Source organism: Ursus americanus, chromosome 22, assembly GCF_024610735.1.
Source record: "Ursus americanus isolate L20-20 chromosome 22, mUrsAme1.1.p, whole genome shotgun sequence".
Classification (NCBI taxonomy): Eukaryota; Metazoa; Chordata; class Mammalia; order Carnivora; family Ursidae; genus Ursus; species Ursus americanus.
The window spans coordinates 14,943,242-14,962,185 of NC_142148.1; the positions used below are offsets into that span (position 1 = coordinate 14,943,242).

At 44.9% G+C, this 18,944-nt stretch overlaps 1 protein-coding gene across 3 annotated transcripts; it reads right to left on the reverse strand.

Moving 5' to 3' along the window:
* DBNDD2 (dysbindin domain containing 2) lies at positions 1 to 8,826 on the reverse strand. Of its 3 annotated transcripts, none has more exons than XM_087853540.1 (4): positions 8,670 to 8,826; positions 1,992 to 2,138; positions 1,663 to 1,800; positions 1 to 685 (listed from the first exon to the last, which is right to left on the reverse strand). In XM_087853540.1, the coding sequence occupies exons 2-4, from the start codon at positions 2,128 to 2,130 to the stop codon at positions 480 to 482; spliced, it is 483 nt and encodes a 160-aa protein (XP_087709666.1). In that variant the 5' UTR covers positions 2,131 to 2,138; positions 8,670 to 8,826; the 3' UTR covers positions 1 to 479. The 3 variants fall into 3 exon arrangements, with proteins under 3 accessions (XP_087709666.1, XP_087709667.1, XP_045660674.1); XM_087853541.1 differs by lacking the exon at positions 8,670 to 8,826 and adding an exon at positions 4,406 to 4,552; XM_045804718.2 differs by lacking the exon at positions 8,670 to 8,826 and adding an exon at positions 3,815 to 3,949.
* Positions 8,827 to 18,944: the final 10,118 nt, after the last annotated feature.

Sequence of the window (18,944 nt, forward strand, 5' to 3'; positions counted from 1 at the left end):
AATGGTTGGTAGATTATTGTTTATTATTTATACCGTGCCCTGTTCCCAAACAGGATGTAAGGGAGCAGGATGGCCGGAGTACCACCGCACAGGGAGTGCTAAGGAGTTCACGTCCACTCAGAGACACTGGTTTGGGAGACTCTATCAGAAGACTCTATCAGAAGACTCTGCAGGAGAGTCTGGGGGAAGGAGGGGTTCTAAGAAAAGCAGTAGCATCTTGTCCCGCCTCATCTTCATCTCCTCGCCTGTAAGCCCTACCTCAGGAGGAAGCCAAAAACTGGTGGGAGGGTTATAGCAGGAAAGGTTAGCAGGAAAGCAGGGGGTTAACTCCCAGAGAGGTACACCATCCCACTATCCTTGCCTCCCCCTGGTGCCTACTGCAAGTAAAGAGTCTGGTCTTCTCTGAAAGGCTCTGGCTGGGCTTAGGGTCTCCTGTGGAGAAGAGCCAGCTCGGTCAGTCTGTAGATGGAGGCCCACCACTAGCTGCAAGCTCCAGGCTCTGCCCCACCATCAGCTCCATCCTCTTCCTCATCGGACTGTGCCAAGGGCGTGTCTGCTCCGCCGTCACTGGGATTTGGGCTGTGCAGGTTGGTGGAATCGTCAGAAGACGAGGAGGAGGTGCGCGATGCAGTCCTGTCTGGTGTGGGCATTGGCAGGCTCAACTCCTCTGGATGGTCATCCAGCCCTGCCCAGAACAAAGAGTTGGTCAGGGCCACAAACAGGGCTTCAGGGGACTCTCAGAGATGCTCTGGCCAGGAGAGGCTGAAGCCCAGAGAAGGGCAGGGGAGTGACCAGTCACTGACCCAGTCCGCAAAGAGCCAGGTCTCCTGACTCTCCTCTCAGTTCCTTCCACTTCACTACACCATGTCTGGGCCCTAGAGTCAGGTCAATCAATTCAAGAGTTCAAATTCTACCTACGTCACTTACTTGCTCCTGAGTGGCTTTGGGCAAGTCACTTTCCCCCTCAAGAACTTAATCTTCTCTAAAAATGGGATATGCACCTACATTCCAGATGGGTTTTGAGGATAAAATCGAAGAATGATTATAAAATGTCTGGCATGCCATAGGCCATCAATAAATAGCAGCAGCTTTAAATAAGAGAATATCTATCTTATAAGCTAAGCATATGGGCTTTGGAATGAGACAGCCATGGTTTGAACCCAGCTTTTTTCCACTTTCTGGCTTGTGACCACTTCTGAGTCTAATTTCCTCCTTTATAAAATCGGGATAATACCGCCTGCCCTAATAGGACATTGTAAGGACTGAGCTAATTGAGCACAGTATTAGCAACCTAAAAAAAAAAAGTGCACAGTAAATATTCATATGAAGATGACTAAAATGGCTTAAGTTATCTAATATAAAAATTTATACTTTATATTATCTTAATTATATGAATTAATTACATTAATTTCACGAATACAAAATTAACAAAGGCTAAGGGGGGATTGGGGCATTCCCAAAATTTTAGACTGGAGATCTGTCACCCAGTTCCCCTCGGGGTCAACTTCCCTAAAATCAGAACAGACAGCTGTTTCATTGGCAGAAACACTCATTTCCAGTCCCTACAAGTTGACTTCCCCAGCCCTGTTGCAGCCTCACTTCAGAGCCTGACACCCAGCTCTGGCTAACTGGTGCCCAAGTCCCCAAAGCCAAGGGCCATACCAGATGTCTGGGAGGCTGGTGGAGGGTCCTCACAAGGCAAGAACACATCTGCTCCATCCTGGTCTCCAAGGTCGATAAGTTCCACCTGCTCCAGCGCATCCACATTCACTTCCATGGACGAGATACTACCTATGGGGGCTGCGCATCAAGAAGGGGCCAAATGAGGAGGACGCAGGCCCCTAAGATGGTCAAAGATACGTGTCAGGTCTAGAGACAGAAGTTTCGAGGGCCAAAAATACAAGGGGAAGAGGGTCCCCTGATTCAGGACCTACAAGACAACCCCCTCCCCCAGCCCACTCCAGTCCCTCTCCCCAGGACTCAGAGCTTACGTCTCTGCGACTCGAGATGCAGGTGGGACAGGGGGAAGACAAACTCTGTCTCTGGCTGTAAAATTTCCTCAAAGAATTTCTGCCGCTCCCGAAGGCGGAGCTGCTGGCGCTCCAGGGCTGCCCGAGGATTTGGGTCCATGTCAGCTCCTGGAAGGTAGAAGAGCAAGCACAGCTATGAAGCTGAGAGGGAATACAGCGGGGGCCTAGGCTTGGGGAACCCCTTTGCAGCCAGCATCCCGGCGCTGCAGCCTGGACACCACTGGCCTTGGTTACCTCCTCCCCTTCCTTGAAACAAAGTCTGTTACTACCAACTTCAAGTCTCATAGAGAGGCACGGCTGAGCCTGGCTCCACAAAGGGGATGCTGGTTCCAGGCACGGCAAAAGAAGCTCCTCTGTATTCAGGGAACGGGGCCAATAGCCAAGTGTCAGTATCATGCCCTTGTGAGAGGGGTTGGAGGGATTGGTCCAGCCCCAAAGAGGGAGGCACTTCTAATGGACCCAGCCACCCCTCAGAAGGCCATGGAAGATGGTCGGATGGGGATCTCAGGGTGCTCAAGCATTGCAACTCTGGTTCATGCCCAGCCTTCAAAACCCAAAGACCAAAGCACCCCTCTCCTCCACACACCCCATCACCACCATCCCCTCCAAACTGTGCTCTGAAGTCACAGACCTGACTTCCAGACTTAGCTCTGCCCCTAAGGAAATCATCCTTCCAGCCTCAGACTTCCCATCCGAAAATGACTTAATAGTCCTATCTGCCTCAAACACAACCCAGCAGCTGCTGGTGCAGGTGCTCTGTAAAATGTAAAGCCCGGATACCGTGCTATTTAGAGCCCCCCCCCCATCTCTTTCTTCTCCATACTCCCCAGCTCTTTGAGCACCTCTCCTCTGACACATCGCAGTCTTATATCCCGACTAGTCAGTGAGTAACAATTGGAAGGGCGGGTCCTGGGTCCAATACAGAATAGGCCCCCCGGATCCCCCGAGCTAAGAGCTTTCCATAACACCAGAGCTCTGGGCCAGCGCAGGCCCTATACATCTACTCTCATTCATTCCATCTCCTTCCCGGCAGCGCGCTCTGAGCCCATCACCGGAGGCAAGGGAGTATCTGGCTTGAGGACCAGCTCGTCATCCTCTGTCGCCTGCCTCCCTTGCTTCATCTGGACTCAGTGGCTGAGACCCCGGCCAGCTCCACAGGCGCTGCTGCGGGCCGCGAGGGGCTCAAACCCAAGTGGGCCCGCCAGGGCCAAAGGCAGTGTGCGGAGACCGAGTGGCCGCCGGCTGGCAGACGGGGGAGGGAGGCGCTGACGCCGATTCCTGGGAAAGGCTCTCCGAGCTGCCGCCCAGGTCACAGCGCTAAAAATACCCGGGGCCCCTGGGGCCGTCTGCTCCAGCGGCCGGGCGGGGGGCGGGGAAGGAGAGGACGAGGGTGGGGGCGCCCACGGGCCGGGGGTACCAGGACGCCCCCTCTCCCCCTCCCCCTAACCCCTTCCATCTCCCGAGACCTGAGGGGCTGTCCCCAGGGGGCAGCGGAGCCGGGGCCGGGGAGAGGAAGGGAGTTGTTTACGCGATGAGAGGTGCTGGGAGAAGGGAGACAAGGTCTGGGGAGCCCGGGGAGCCCGAGAAATGCAGAGCGCCCTGCCGGTCTCCGCCCCACCCGCCCTGGAGTCCGCGGGAGCGAGAAAATTCCCTAAAAAGGGCCGGGGCGCGCCCGCGGGTTGGGGGGAGGAGGCGGCCAAGGTCCCCCGGGCGGCCGGCTAGTGCGGCCGGCCCCCGGCCCTGGCCCGCCCGCCGCCTCTGCGCCCCCGCCGCCGAGCCCCTACCTGCAACGCCCCGCGCCCCCGCTGCCTCGGTCGCTCGGCTCCGGCGAGACGGCGGCGGGGGCGTGGGAGCGAGCCGCGCCGGCCGGGGTGGGGCTGCGCCGCCGGGGCTCCCGCGGGACGGCCGGGCCCTGGGAGCCGGGAACGAGGAAGCGGCGGGCGGCGGAAGTGGGGGAGGGGCGGCGGCGGGCACCCGCGCTCGCCTCCCTCCCGGCGGCCTCGGGGAGCCCCCTCGGGCGCGGCCGCTCGCACTTCCAGGCCGGGCGAAAAGTTCCCGGCGCGCATCCTTGCCCCGCAGCTGGCCGCACTGGTCCGCACTCCGCCCGCCGCCGGGGCGCTCGGCTCCGCACGCTCAGATCCACTTGCTGCGTCGCGCTGTGCGGCGCAGCCCCGCAGCGGGGACACGCGCGGGTTCTCGACCCACGCGCACTTGCTGCTCGCGACTCCCGGGCAGCCCCGCCGCAACGCACTCGCACCTTGCGCGAGAAGGGGCAGCGGGGAAGGGGACCCGCTGGAGCCGGGAGGGCACTGACCCGGTGCGGCGCATCAGGGCAGGTGCGCCGCGGCGGAGGGCCCCCTGACCCTGGCACTCACCCGGCAGCCCCGGGTTTTGGCTTCGGGACCGCACCGAGCCGCCACCCAGTCTTCCAGCGCACTGGGCGGGGTGGGCGCCGGGACGGGGCGGGTCAGGGCTGCAGGGGTGGGCCGCTGCGCCGCGCCCGAGACGCCGGCGTGGAGCCAAGTCCTCCAGGGCGCGAACAGGGGCGCTGCGCTTCTAGGCTGGTGGGGGTGGAGGGGCGAGGCGCAAACTGCCGGCGGACAGGAGGAAACGCTTGACCCCCTCTCCGCGCCTCCTGCTCAAACCAGTGCCAGAAGTGTCCAATCTTGCAGCTTCTGGACTGAGATTCTATGCCCATTCTTTCCCTCCTCCCTCCCACCCATCCGCTTGTGCTCACAGCTCCAGAAGCCGCGGGAACAGAACGGGGTCGGGGGTGTCTGTCGGGAATACTTCTTCCGTGGGGTCATTCGTTCATTCACTCAACAAACATCCGGGAGCAAGCCAGGAACTAGGAGTCATCCTTGGCACCTCCCTGTCCTGTGCTAAATACACCTCCATTCTCTGTCGATTCTCTTCCCTAAATAACTTTTCAATCCACCATTCCTCTCGGTTTCCATCTCTTTCTCTCCTCTGGCTCTTCCAGCACCCTTCTACCTGGTTTTCCTGTATTCGCTTTGGCCTTGCTACTCTCCATCCCCCCCAATCCCCCGCCCTGTAACACACAGCAATCAGCCACCATTTCAAAACGCAAGTCTGCGTTCAAAACGCCACCCCCTGCTTTAATCCCTCCATTGTTAGAACAAAATCTAGGTGCTGATATCTGAGCCGAGTCTTGAAGAAATGAGTTCAACAAGCAGTGAAGACGGGGGATGGGCATGTGCGAAGGGATGGAGTCAGGACATATTCAGGTTTCCCTGTCAGGGGACCAGCACTGTACAAATAGCCAAAGCGCAGCTTCTCCTATTGTTAGTGGGATCTCAACACAACCCTGTGAGAGAAATACAGCAAGCAGCGTTCCCACTATTTTACAAGCAAGGAAACTAGTTTGTGGGAAGCAAGTGGTTAAGAGCACAGGCGTGGTAGTCGGACCCTCCTGGGTTACAAACCTAGCTCTGCATCTAGCCAGCTGTGTAAACACTTAATTTCCCTGTTCCTTGATTTCCTTGCTTATTAGGTAGGACTAATTAATCCCTACCACTCGTGAGATAATTCATATAAAATGTTTAATACAGGATGTGGGCACTTCGAAGATGCTCAATAAACATTAGGTGTTTTGATTGTAATGGGTTCTGAGAAAGGGAGGAAAGTGCTTTCTTAAGTGAATTTCTGAAGTTACAGGAAGTCCACCCTAATAGTTAATACTTCTACAGAGCTTATTATATATCTGTTGTTATTATAAGTACTTTGCATATATTAACTCTTTTAATCTTCTCAACAATCTTGTGAAGTAAATAGTATTATTATTTCCATTTTACAGATCCAGAAACTGAGAGACAGAGAGGTGAAGGGACTTGTCCAAGGCCATACAGCAAATAAGTGATGGAATTCAAATCCACAGAGGCTGCCCCTAGAGACTGTGCTTGTAACCACTGCTCCCAGCCTGTTCCCCTTCTGCCCTGTGGCAGTTTCCAGCTTCCAAGAAATATTTTAGTCAGTTTGATTCTTATTCCTCATTAATGAATAAAGTAGATACTTGGTCCCACGTCCTAGCACAGAGGAATGAGGCCAACTCAGGAGTATGCTGGGTGAGAGCTCAGCTCCCAAAGCCACGCCCCCCCCCCCATTCCAGGCTCATCCCTAGGAACAGAACTCCATGGATTGTTTTGACCTGTCCCCAAGATGGTGACAGATCTGGAACCTCCGTCCCTTCTCTTTGCCAGATAGTTGCCACGTGAGGGGCTAGAGAGGGAAAAGCATCCACGCTAGAGATAATTCAGGAGGCTAAGCTGGAAGGGTGTCAGGCAAGAGAAAGACCCAGGCAGCATCCCCAGGAGCAGACGGCAGAAGGAGGTGGAAGGAGCCATGGACAGGTAGATGGCTGAGATTCCCGGCTTCCATCCAGGATGCATAAAGCTGCGAAGAGCATCATTACCACACTAATCACAATTTTTAAAAATTGTTAGGTAGTCTAAAAAATTACAACTTTTGTCAAACCCATCAGAGAGCTCAGGTTGCAGAGTAACCAATTAACCTGAATTCCAAAGAAAGACAGGAACCTCCAAGAAGAAATGGGACGCGGGCACTGCCACACTTGTGAGGTGGGAGGAAGATGGGGCCTCCGTGCAGATGGGTAAGAAGAGTTCATTTCCTTAGGTAGATTCAGGTTTCTCTCCGGCATCACATTCTTTCTGCCTCCAGAAAGGTCTACGTAAGGAAGTAAAGATCTCCAGAAATGGACAGAATAAAGGTAAATAGAAGAGACATTTTTCTGTTTTTAATCACCTTACAAGACAACTGACTATCTAAAGCAAGAGTGGCAATACACTACTCTTTCGCTTTAGAAGTCATGGGGATGTAAAGTGCAGCATAGGGAATATAGTCAATCACTTCGTGTGGTGACAGATGGTAAGTACACTTACCGTGGTGAGCATTTTGTAGTGTATATAATTGTCGAATGACTGCGTTGTACACCTGAAACTAATGTAAAATTGTATGTCACTACATTTCAATTCTAAAAAGTAGCAATATGTTGTGGATAGATGGCATATATAAAAGTAAAATGTATAACAATAACAATAGTCAAAATGATGGGATGAGTAATTGGAAATACACTGCTGAAGGAGCCTCTGCTATATAAGAAGTTGTATAACATTATTTGAAGATTGACATTGAGTAATTGAAGGTATATGTTCTAAATGCAAGGGCCACCACTAAAAAAAATTTTTTAAAGAAGTTTACATAACAAGCCAATATGGAGATAAAGTGGGGTAATAAAAATATTGGGAGGCAATCTCCCTGAGCTTTTTTTTGTTCAACATGTCTTGTTGACTATGTCAAGATTGCAAGGATATGACTTCTCTTTCACCTGGGTCCTTGCCCAGGATTGTTGATTGTTAATAGAGCTTGAGAGATCAGATCAGATCTTTGTCAAATCCAGGAGGGCTTGCTTACTGCTTGCTATAACTTGCTATAAAAGTTCTGGGCCTGGCTCCTCAGCCATGGTGTAAACCCACTCTGTATGTGTTGGGCATCTGGGCCACCATGTCAGCTGCTGGACTTGGGGCCAAGGGAAACAACAAACACAACTGTGCTGCTGTTCGTGTTCTTGGGTATGCTATGAGTCATCAACTGTTGCGATCAAATGCAGTAAGTCTTATTGTCTATTTTTGGTACCCAATAGATGGATGTTTTTCGCTGAAAAAATGTAATTAATCCAAAGTAAGGAAGAAAGAGAGAAAAAACGAGGAAAAAAGATGTAAAATATAAAACAAATAGCAAGATATAAGATTTTAATCCGACTGTCAATGGAAGACGACCAGTTAAAAGATGACTAGTGCAGTGAGGAGTAAAACTAAAGGCAGTGATGTATGGTCCGTAAGAAACCCGATTTAACTATAAAGAAATATATGGGTTAAAAGTAAATGAACGGAACGAGATACACCATACAAACAGTAATCAAAGCAAATTGGAGTGCCACTATTAATACCAGACAAATGTAAGCTTCAAAAAGACTGTTACCAGTGATGAAGAGGGATATTCATAACGATAAGAGGTTCAATTCACCAAGAAGACTCCACTATTATAAATGTGAATACATTTAATAACAGAGTTTCAAAAATGGGTGAAGTAAAAGCCAATAGACCTAAAATAGAAAGAGAAAAATCTATATTTCAGTTAGAGAATTCGATACTGCTCTCTGAGTAATCAGTAAAACAAGTAGACAGACAAAGAAGGGAGGATGTAGAAAACCTGAATGCTATCAACTGACCTGTTCCGGCTGATACTTTTATAACACTTCACCCAAAGTAGCAGAGTAAACAGTCTTTCAAATGCACATAAAACCGCACCAAGATACACTGTAGTCTGGGCCACAAAACAAACCTCAACAAAAATTTTTAAAAAATTAAATCATACAAAATGTTGATACGACTCTACGAGAACTGAAACATAACTAATAAAGATATCTGGGAAACACCCCCAATACTTGGAAGTAAAACATAACACTTCACAATAACCCATGAGTCAAAAAACGAAGTCCAAAAGGAAATTAGAAAAATATCCTGACTTGACTAAAACTGAAATGCAGCAAGCTGCCCACCAAAATAGCCCCCAGAGCTCGGTGCCTGTCGTTAGTCATACCTTTGTATAGTCCTCGGCTACACTGGATCAAGGTTACTCTCTGTGGCCACTAAGAAAGGATGGTGGGTCCCATCCAAAGTTAGGATTAAGAAAACAGAAGACCACAGCTTCCATCTTGGGTGTGTGTCCTCTATTGCTTGGATCACTCACTCTGGGAGAAGCAAGTTGCTATGTTGTCAAAAGCCATGCAGAGAGGCCCACGTGGCAAGCAACAGAAGATTCCAGCCAACAGCCAGGAAGAGCAGAGGCCTGCCAGCAACCACATGAGTGAGCACGTCAACAGATCCACCAGCCCTGGTAGCGCCCTGAGAGGACTGCAGTCCTGGCCAGCAGCCTGCCTGCAACCTCGTGAGAGATTGAGGCAGAACCCTTTCAGCTGGAGCATTCCTGGATTCCTGCTGCCCAAAGCCTCTGAGATACTAAATAGTCGTATCAAACGGCTAAGTTTGTATTGCCATGCAGCAGGAGAAAAGGGGTAGAGACTTTGGTACTGGGGTAGAGTGCTGCCGTGTCAGCTCCGAAGCGTGGCGGTGGCATTAGAACTGGCAACAAACGGAGAAGAGTGTAGTCAAAGTACCTTGGAAAAGCTGCTGATAGAAGCCTCAGGCCTTTGATAAGACAGCAGCCAGGACAGACAGGAAAGCAGGTAAACGCTCCTGGAAACTGGGGGAGGAGGAAGCTCGTGATATCACGACACAGAGGTTAGCAGTCCCATCACCTGCAGTGAAGAGGAAAGCAGAGAGTATGCCTAATGAACAGGGTGGTCTAGCTAAGGGCATTTCCAAGCAAGGTGGTGAAGGTGCCACCTGGTCTCTTCTCGCTGCTGACAGTAAAATGCCAGCAGGGAGAGAGGAACTAAAGCAGCAGTTCCCAAGTGATGGCGAGGCTGCCTCCCAGGGGGACATTTGGCAATGTCTGGGGACGTTTTTGGTTGTCGAAACTGGAGAGGTTGCTCCTGCATCTAGGTCGTAGAGGCCAGGGACGCTGCTAACTATCCTCTAGGGCACAAGACAGACCCCTCGCCCCACCGCCCCCACACACAGAATCAGCCCGCCCAGGGTGTCAGTAGTGCCAAGGTGGAGACACCCTGGGCAAAAAGGAAGCACTGTTAAATATGAAGGAGCCAGGACTTCACGGGAGGAAATTCTCAGCCTCTCCAAATGGCAAATGACGGTAACATTAAGAAGTGGTTTCCTAGCAAACCTCAAATCCACGACATTGAAAACATCCAAAACAATGTGGTCCAAAATGAAACTGAGAGGGGCGCCTCGATGGTTTAGTAGGTTAAGCGTCTGCCTTGGGCTCAGATCATGATCCCAGGGTCCTGGTATCGAGGCCCGTGTCGGGCTCCCTGCGCAGCAGGGGAATCTGCTTCTCCCTCTCCCTCTGCCCCTCCCTTCACTTGTGTTTTCTTTCTCATTCTCCCTCTCAAATAAATAAAATCTTAAAATAAAAAAAAAAGAAACTGAGAATATGGCTACAAAATCTTGAGTTTACATCTCAGGAAGATTAAAGGCAATGCCTTAGAGTACTATTCAGTCAGATAAAAGATCTAAAGAAATTATAGGTGTGCCTCACAGATCCTCTGAATCAAACAATAGGAATTCTAGAAAGCTTAGGGGTGTGGTGTAGTCCCTTAGCCATTTCAGCAGAAGCCTAATGCAGAGAAGGGCTTATCTCAAAGAAATTGTGGGCATGGCTTTTGCCTAATAGAGTGCCCTGAATAAGATTCAGAGTGACCTACAAGTTCTTAAAAGGATAATATATCCAGAAACATCTCCAGCTTGGATGTATAGGGATAAAGAGAGTATTAATTATAAACAGGATTTTTGGTTCTGAACAAAATGGAGTAGATGTATTTCTCTCTATCCCTCCCACTAAGTACAGCTTAAAATGCTGGACATTGTATCTCAAGCAAACATGGGAAGGCAGACCAACCAGGAACCCTAGCAGGTTTTCTTTTTGCTAGGGTCTGGAGAAGCCTGCAACCTGGAAATGCCAAACAGGCACAGATAAAAACTGTCCCCATGAAAAGCCTGAGAAAGGGCCACCTTAGCAAGACAGAAATCTTCTGACATTAAATGTCCCACTCCAGCAATACTAGAGGAAAAACCACTCCCAGCCTCCACTAGCAAAGACAGAGGGGAAAGCCAGACTTCAATGTTTGTCTTGTAACAAAGGTAACAGGTCGCCTCCCCCACTTCACCTCTAGGTACTGTTAGAGGAGACCGGGTGGGAGCCTGGGCTTCATCACTGCCCAGCAGTAACAAGTACCCCTCCCCAAGAATCTCTCCCCATTTCCATGGTGTCAGAGGAGGCCATGTGGGAAGCCGCACTGTCATCCCCACCCAGCAATAATGAGGCACCACTCCTTTCCCCCAGTGTAAAGGAGGCCAAGTGTAGAGCCTAGATGTCCACCTCTGCCCAGCAGTAATGAGATAACCCTCCCCTTGCCCAACTGGGTGGTATGAGTGGGGTCATGAACCTAGCCTCGATTTTCACTCTCACCTGGTGGTAAAGAGTTGGTGCCCCGTCTCACTGGCCCAGGTCATCCAAGGCCTACTAAAACAGAAGATTTAAATGAGATCCAGTCTCATAACATAATTTCCAAAATGTCCAGGTTATAGCTGAAAATAATCCATCATACTTAGAACCAGGAAAATCTCAATTTGGATAAGAAAAGACAAAGAACAGATGACAACAGATCACGGCGTTGCTGGATTTACCTGACTCCGATTTTAAGACAATCACTATAAAAATGCTTCAATAAATATTCTTGAAATAAATAAAAAAAAAAATTTTCAGGGGAAAAAAATAGAAGGCATAAAGAAAATAGAAATCCTAGAACTGAAGAAAAAATTACTGTGCTGGGTTGAATAGTGTTCTCCAAAAATTCATGTCTACCCAGTACTACAGAATGTGACCTTATTTGGAAATAGAATCTTTGCAGAAATAATTAGTTAAAATGAGGTCATACTGGATTAGTGTAGGCACTAAATCCAATAACTAGTAGCCCTTATAAGAAGACTATGTGAAAACACAGATAGATACCCAAGGGAGACCACCATGTGAGATAGAAGCAAATACCAGGATGATAGGTCTCTAAGCCAAGGAACACCAAGGATTGTGGGCAATCACCAGAAGCTAGCTAGGCACGGGGCAGATTCTCCCTTAGAGCCTCCAGAAGGAATTAACACCTTGATTTGTGGACTCTTGGCCTCCAGTACTGTGCGAAAATAAACTTCTATAGTTTTAAGCCATCAAGCCAGTTGTTACAGCAGGCAGGTCTAGGAAATTAATACAGAAACCAAAATTAAACAAACAAAAAAACAAAAACCTTACTGGAGAGGTTCAATAGAAGAATGGAGATAACATATGAAAGGATCGGTGAATTTGAAGGGAGAACAGTAGAAACGATCCAATCTGAAAAAGAGAGAAAATTATATTAAGAAAGAAACAAAGAAAGTACAGAGCCTCAGGAGCCTGTGAGACAATAACAAAAGATTTAACATTTGTGTCATTGGAGTTCCAGGTGGAGAGGAAAAGGAAGTGAAGCTGAAAAAACATTCAAGAAAATAATAGCTGAAATTTCCCCAAATTCGACAAAGACCTGAACCTACAGGTTCAAGAAGCCGACTGAATCTCCAACATAAAGACAAATAAATCCATGATCACACACACCATAATCAAACTTCTGAAAAGTCAAAGAAAGAATCTTGTAGGCAGTTGGAGAAATGATATCCTATCTATAGGAGAACAACAGTTCAGTTGCAGCAGGTTCTCATGATCCTTGGAGGCCAGAACAAAAGTGGCACAACATTTTTAAGTAGTGAAGGAAAACACAGTCGATCCAGAGTGCTTGACAAAGACTGTCTCCTTGACCCAAACTCTACCTGGGTTCCTCTGAGCCCTCTTTTCGACCAGGCCTTAACCTTGGTCTATAAAGACTTGAACAAACACCAACATAGTTTCTATCAGCTAGGATGACCCCAGACCCCTTAAAGTGCCTGTCTGAGAAACTCAAAGCTGCCCAATGAACTCACTGTTCCAGCCAACCCCTGAAGATATGGCCCCTGTCTCCCAGCAGCAAGATACACGTCTTCTGTGGGAGGGTAGGAGCCTAACATCAGTAGTTGCAGTTAGCAAACCTAGATGGGTTTTACATGTACCAATATCCCCCTTCTGCTTTCTGTAAATTTTCACTTCCTTAACTCTACAGAGCACCCCCCTCACCCCCTCCTATTCCCAAATTCCTTTAAGATGCTGAGTCATCTCTTGTACAAATCAAAGTTGAGTTCAGTTCACACTGGATTCTTTTTCCTATTACAACAGTGTATTACTGATCAAAATCTGTCCTTTCTACTTTAAATAATTTGATTATCTCTGACATGCTGTACCCAGCAAGAAGACTTTTTAGGAATGAGAAATCAAGACATTCTCAAATGAAAGAAATACTAAGAGAATTTGTTGTCTGAAAACCTACCCTAAAAGAATGACCAAAGAGAGCACGTGGCTGGCTCAATCGGTACAGCATGCAACTCTTGATCTCAGGTTGTGAGTTTGAGCCCCACAATGGGTGTAGAGATGACTTTAAAAAATAAAATCTTTAAAAAAGAAAGAAAGAAAAACACTATAGATTAAATAAAAAATGGAATCCTAAAAAATGTTCAAGTAACACAGGAAGGGTAGAAAAATGGAACAGAGGAATGAAAAACAGAGAAACAAACAATAAAATGGCAAATGGAAGCACTAAGACACAAATAATTACATGAACAGGCAATGGCCTAAATATATCATTTAAAAGTGAGAAAGACCTGCAAAATAGAATATGAAAAATGACCCAAATATAAGCTGTCAACAAGAAATTCACTTCAAGTATAATGACATAGGTAGGTTGAAAGTAAAAGGATTGAAAAAGATATGCCAAACAAACATTAATCAAAAGACAGCAGAATCTGCCATCTTAATATTAGATAAAAGAAAATCACCAGGGAAAAGAGGTTACATTACATAATGATAACAGGGTCAAACCATGAGGAAGACAAAGCAATCCTAAATGTATAGGCACCAAACTGATAGAACTGAAAGGAGAAACAGACAAATCCACTCTCAGAGTTGGAGACTTCAACACATCTCTAAAATACTGATAGAAGGGCGCCTGGGTGGCTTAGTCGGTTAAGCATCTGCCTTCGGCTCAGGTCATGATCCCTGAGTCCTGGTATTGAGCCCTGCATCAGGCTCTCTGCTCAGCAGAGAGCCTGCTTCTCCCTCTTCCTCTGCCGCTCCCCCTGCTTGTGCTTTCTCTCTCTCTGTCAAATAAATAAATAAAATCTTTAAATAAATAAAATAAAATACTGATTGAAATACAAAGCAGAAAAGCAGCAGAATATGTAAGAACTTAACAGAACCATCATCCAAAAGGATCTAATTGACATTTAGAGAACACTCCACCCAACCACAGCAAGATACACATTCTTTTCAAGTGCCCATGGAACACTCACCCCAAAAGACAATATCCTAAGTCCAAAGTCAACCTCAAGAGACTTAAACAATCAAAATCATACAGTGTGTGTTCCCTTGACCACAATGGAATCAAACAGATCCAAATCAGTAACAGAAAGGTGACAGGAAAATCTCCAAACATATGGAAATTAAACAACATACTTCTAAAAAATCTATGGGTCAAAGTGAAGATCTCAACATTTTTTAAAATTTAGCTGAATGCAAAGTATCAAAATATGTGGAGCACAACTAAGGCCATGCTGAAAGGGAAATTTACAGCACTAAATATTTACTTTCAAAGGAAGAAAGACCGCTAACTAATAATCTAAGTTCCTGCCTTAAACTAGAATCAGAAGAGCAAAAATCCCAAAGAACTGAAAATAGAAAAACAATAGAGAAAATCAAAGAAACAAAAAGCTGGTTCTTTGGAAAGATCTCTAACGTGGACAAACCTCTAACAAGATTGACAAAGGAAAAAAAGAAAAAAAAGACCTAAACAGTCAATTTCAAGAGTGCCACAGAGGATATCCCTACAGGCTCCGACAATAAAGAGATAATAAGGGTCTATAAAGAACAATTCTACACACATAAATTTGGCAATTTAGATGAAAAGGACTAAATCCTCAAAAAGTACAAACTGCCAAAACTCACCCAACATGAGATAGATCATAAAAATAGCTCTATAACTATTAAAGAAATTGAATTTGTAGTCAATGCAAAACACACACACACACACACACACACACACACACACACACCCTCTTGAAAAAGAAATATCCAGCACCAGATAGTTTCACTAGAAGGATTTATTTATTTATTAGAAGGACTAATTAGAAGAATTAATACCAATTCTATACAAACTCTTTCAGAAAATGGAATAGGAAGGAACACTTCTCAATGTAATTTTAAGAGGTTAGTATTACCAAACCCAGACAAAGACAGTACCAAAACAAAACACAACACAATAGACACATTTGATCTAAGTTATCAAATTTGAGGGCATGGAGTTGTTGATGATATTTCTCTGTTATCCTTTTGATGTCCCTAGGATCAGTAGTGGTGGCCTCACTTAAATTTCTGGTATTGGTAATTTGTGTCTTCTTTCTTTTTTTCTTGGTTAGGTTGGCTAGAGGTCTGTAGATTTTATTTACTTTTTCAAAAAACAACTTGTGGGGTTCATTGATATTCTCTATTGTGTTCCTGTTTTCAATTTCATTGATTTCTGCTCTAATTTTTATTATTTTTCTTTTGCTTGGTTTAGGCTTTAACTCCCCTTCTTTCTCTAGTTTTATAAGGTGAAAGCTTGCATTGATTTCTGATCTTTCCTCTTTTCCAATATATACACTAGTGGTATAAATTTCCCTCCAAGCATTGTTTTCACTGCACCCTACACTTTAGATAAGTTGTATTTTCACTTGCATTTCGTTCAAAAAAATTTTTTAAGATTTTATTTACTTATTTTCAGAGAGAGTGAGAGAGCATGTGAGGGCCGGGTAGGGGGCAGTAGGAGAGGCAGAGGGAGAGAGAGAATCTCAAGCAGACTCCCTGCTGACAGCAGAGCCCTACATGGGACTCAATCTCATGACCCCGAGATCATGACCTGAGGCAAAATCAAGAGCTGGACACTTAACCAACTGAGTCACCCAGACGCCCCTAGTTCAAAATATATTTAAGTTTCTCTTGAGATTTATTCTGTGATCCATGTGTTATTTAGTAGTGTATTGTTTAATCTCCAAGTATCTTGGACTTTTCCAGCTATGTGTTATTGGTCTCTAATTTAATTCCACTGTGGTTTGAGAACATACTTCATATGATTTCTATTCTTTTAAATCTGTTCAGGTGTGTTTTATGGCCCAGAATGTGGTCTATCATGAATGTTCCATATAAGTTTGAGAAGAATGCATATTCTGCTGTTTGGTGGATGAAGTATTCCACAAATGCCAGTTAGATCAAGTTCACTGCTGGTGATGTTCAACTATACCCTTACTGATGTTCTGCATGTTTGATTTATAAATATTGAAATAGAGGTGTTGAAGTCTCCAACTATAATAGTGGATTTATCTATTTATCCTTGGAGTTCTACCAGTTTTTGCCTCACATATTTTGATACTCTATTGTTAGGGACACACATATTAAAGATTATTGTGTCTTCTTGGATTACGGACTCCTTTATTATTATTTAATGATCCTCTTTATCCCTGATAATGTTTCTTGCTCTGAAGTCTGCTTTACCTGAAATTAATATAGCTATTTTAGCTTTCCTTTGATTAGTGTTAGGATGGTATGTCTTTCTCTATCCCTTTATTTTTAAACTATCTTTGGCTTTATATTTAAAGTGGGGTTCTTTCAACAACAGATATTAGGTCTTGGTTTTTTGTCTACTCTGACAGTTTCAATCTCTTATATAGAATATATTTAGGCCATTCACATTTAAAGTGATTATTGATATAATTGCCATAATATCAATCATGTTTATAACTGTTTTCTATTTGTTGTACTTGTTCTTTATTTCTTTTTCTTTCTTCCCCTCTTTTTCTGCTTTCGTTTTGAGCATTTTATGTGATTCACTTTTCTCTCCTTTCTTAGCCTACCAATTACACTTCTTTAAAAAAAATTTAGTTATTTCCCTAGAATTTATAATATATATTTACAACTATTTTAAGTCTACTCTCAAATAACACTATACCAGTTCAAGGGTAGTGCAGGTCCTATATAAAGGACCCATAGCCCTCACAAAAATAGATAAAAAATCTTCAACAAAATATTAGCAAAAATTCAATCCAAAAATATATAAAAAGAATTAAACACCAAAACCAAGTGGGATTTGGGGCGCCTGAGTGGCTCAGACAGTTAAGCGTCTGCCTTTCGCTCTGGTCATAATCCCAGGGTCCTGGGATAGAACCCCGCGTCCTGGGATTAAGCCCTACATCGGGCTCCCTGCTTGGCAGTGAGCCTGCTTCTCTCTCTCCATCGGCCTCTCCCCCTGCTCATGCTCTCTCTCATAAATAAAAATTAAAAAAAAAAAAAAAAAACCAAGTCAGATTTTTTCAGGCATGCAGGCCTAGTTCAACATTCAAATATCAATTAATAATAATCTACCATAGTAATGAACTAAAGAAGAAAAAATCACATGACCATATCAACTGATGCACAAAAATCATTAGGCAAAATCCAATGTGTATTATTATAAAAACTCTCAACAAACTAGGAATAGAGGGTAACTTTGAACTTGATAAAGAGCATCTACAGAAAACCTACAGCTAACATCATATTTACTGGTGAAAGATAAGATCAAAAACAAGGCAAGGATGACTGTTCTCATCACCTTTATGCAACATGGTACTGGAAGTTCTAGTCAGCAAAATAAGATCAAAAAAGGAAATTAAAGGTATATAGATGGGAAAAAATATTTCAAATCACATATATTATAAAGGATTCAAATCTAAAATACATAAAGAACTCTCAAAACTCAACAGCAAACAAATAGTTCAATTAGAAAATGGGCAAAACAGATATTTCATCAAAGAGGATACAGCAGTGGCAAATAACACACTAAAATATGTTCAACATCAACAGCCATTAGGGAAATGCAAATTAAAACCCTGATGAGATATCCCTATACACTTACCAGAATAGTTTTAAAAAATAGTGACCATACCAAAAGCAGGTCAGGATGCAGAGAAAACAGATCATTCATACATTGCTGGTGGGAATGTAAAATAATATAGTCACTATGGGAAATAGTTTGTGTCTTCTTAGAAAACTAAGCAGACTCCATATGATCTAGTAATCACACTCCTCGGCATTTATTATGGAGAAATGAAAACGATGTCCATACAAAAACCTACACATGAATGTTCACAGCAGCTTTACTTGTAATAGCTAATTTACTTGTTGCTAATTTGCAATAATTCAAATGTTCTTCAATGAGTGAATAGTTAAACTGTGGTATATTCCATACTGTGGAATAAAACTCAGCAAAAAAAAGGGGGGGGGACAAATTATTGATACACGCAACAACTGGGTGGATATTGAGGGCATTATTCTGAGTGAAAAAAAGCCAAACTTGTAATGTTACGTACTGTAAGATTCCATCTATGTAACATCCTTGAAATAACAAAATTATAGAAATGACGAGGGGTTGCCGGGGGTAGGGTGGGAGGAAAGAGGGGTAGGTATAGCTACAAAGAACATGAAGAAGCCTTGGATGATACAACAGCTCTGTATCTGGATTTTGGTGGTGGTTACATGAATCAACAAGTGGTTTTGATATTATAATGGAGTTGTGCAAGATGTTACCATTGGAGGAAAATGAGTGAAAGGTCATAGAACCTCCATGCATGTATCTTTTTAGAATTTTCTGTGACTCTATAGTGATTTTTTAAGTCTATAAAAGGAGCTATGGATACAGCAACAACCTGAATGGATCTCAAGAGCATTATGCTGAGTGAAAAAAAGCCCATCTCGAAAGGTCACATACTATATGATTCTATTCACATAACATTCTTGAAATGACAAAATCATAGAGATGGAAAACAAATTGGTGGTTTCTAAGGATTAGGGACGGGATGGCGGGGAGAGGGGAGGATAGCACAAGGGAGATCTTGGTGGTGATGAAACGTACACACACAAGTGAATGCATGTAAAACTGCTAAAATCTGAATTAGGTCTGTGGATTGTACAATATCAATTTCCTGGTTTTCATACTGTATATATTGTAAGTGCCACCCCTGGAGGAAACTGTACTACTTTTGCAACTCCCTACAGATCTAT

Coding starts and splice junctions, on each gene's coding strand:
- DBNDD2 (XM_087853540.1), bottom strand. CDS start 2,130: ATGGACCCAAATCCTCGGGCAGCCCTGGAGCGCCAGCAGCTCCGCCTT. Junction 1,801..1,991: donor GCATCTCGAGTCGCAGAGAC/GTAAGCTCTGAG, acceptor CTTGATGCGCAG/CCCCCATAGGTAGTATCTCG. Junction 686..1,662: donor ACCAGCCTCCCAGACATCTG/GTATGGCCCTTG, acceptor TGTTCTGGGCAG/GGCTGGATGACCATCCAGAG.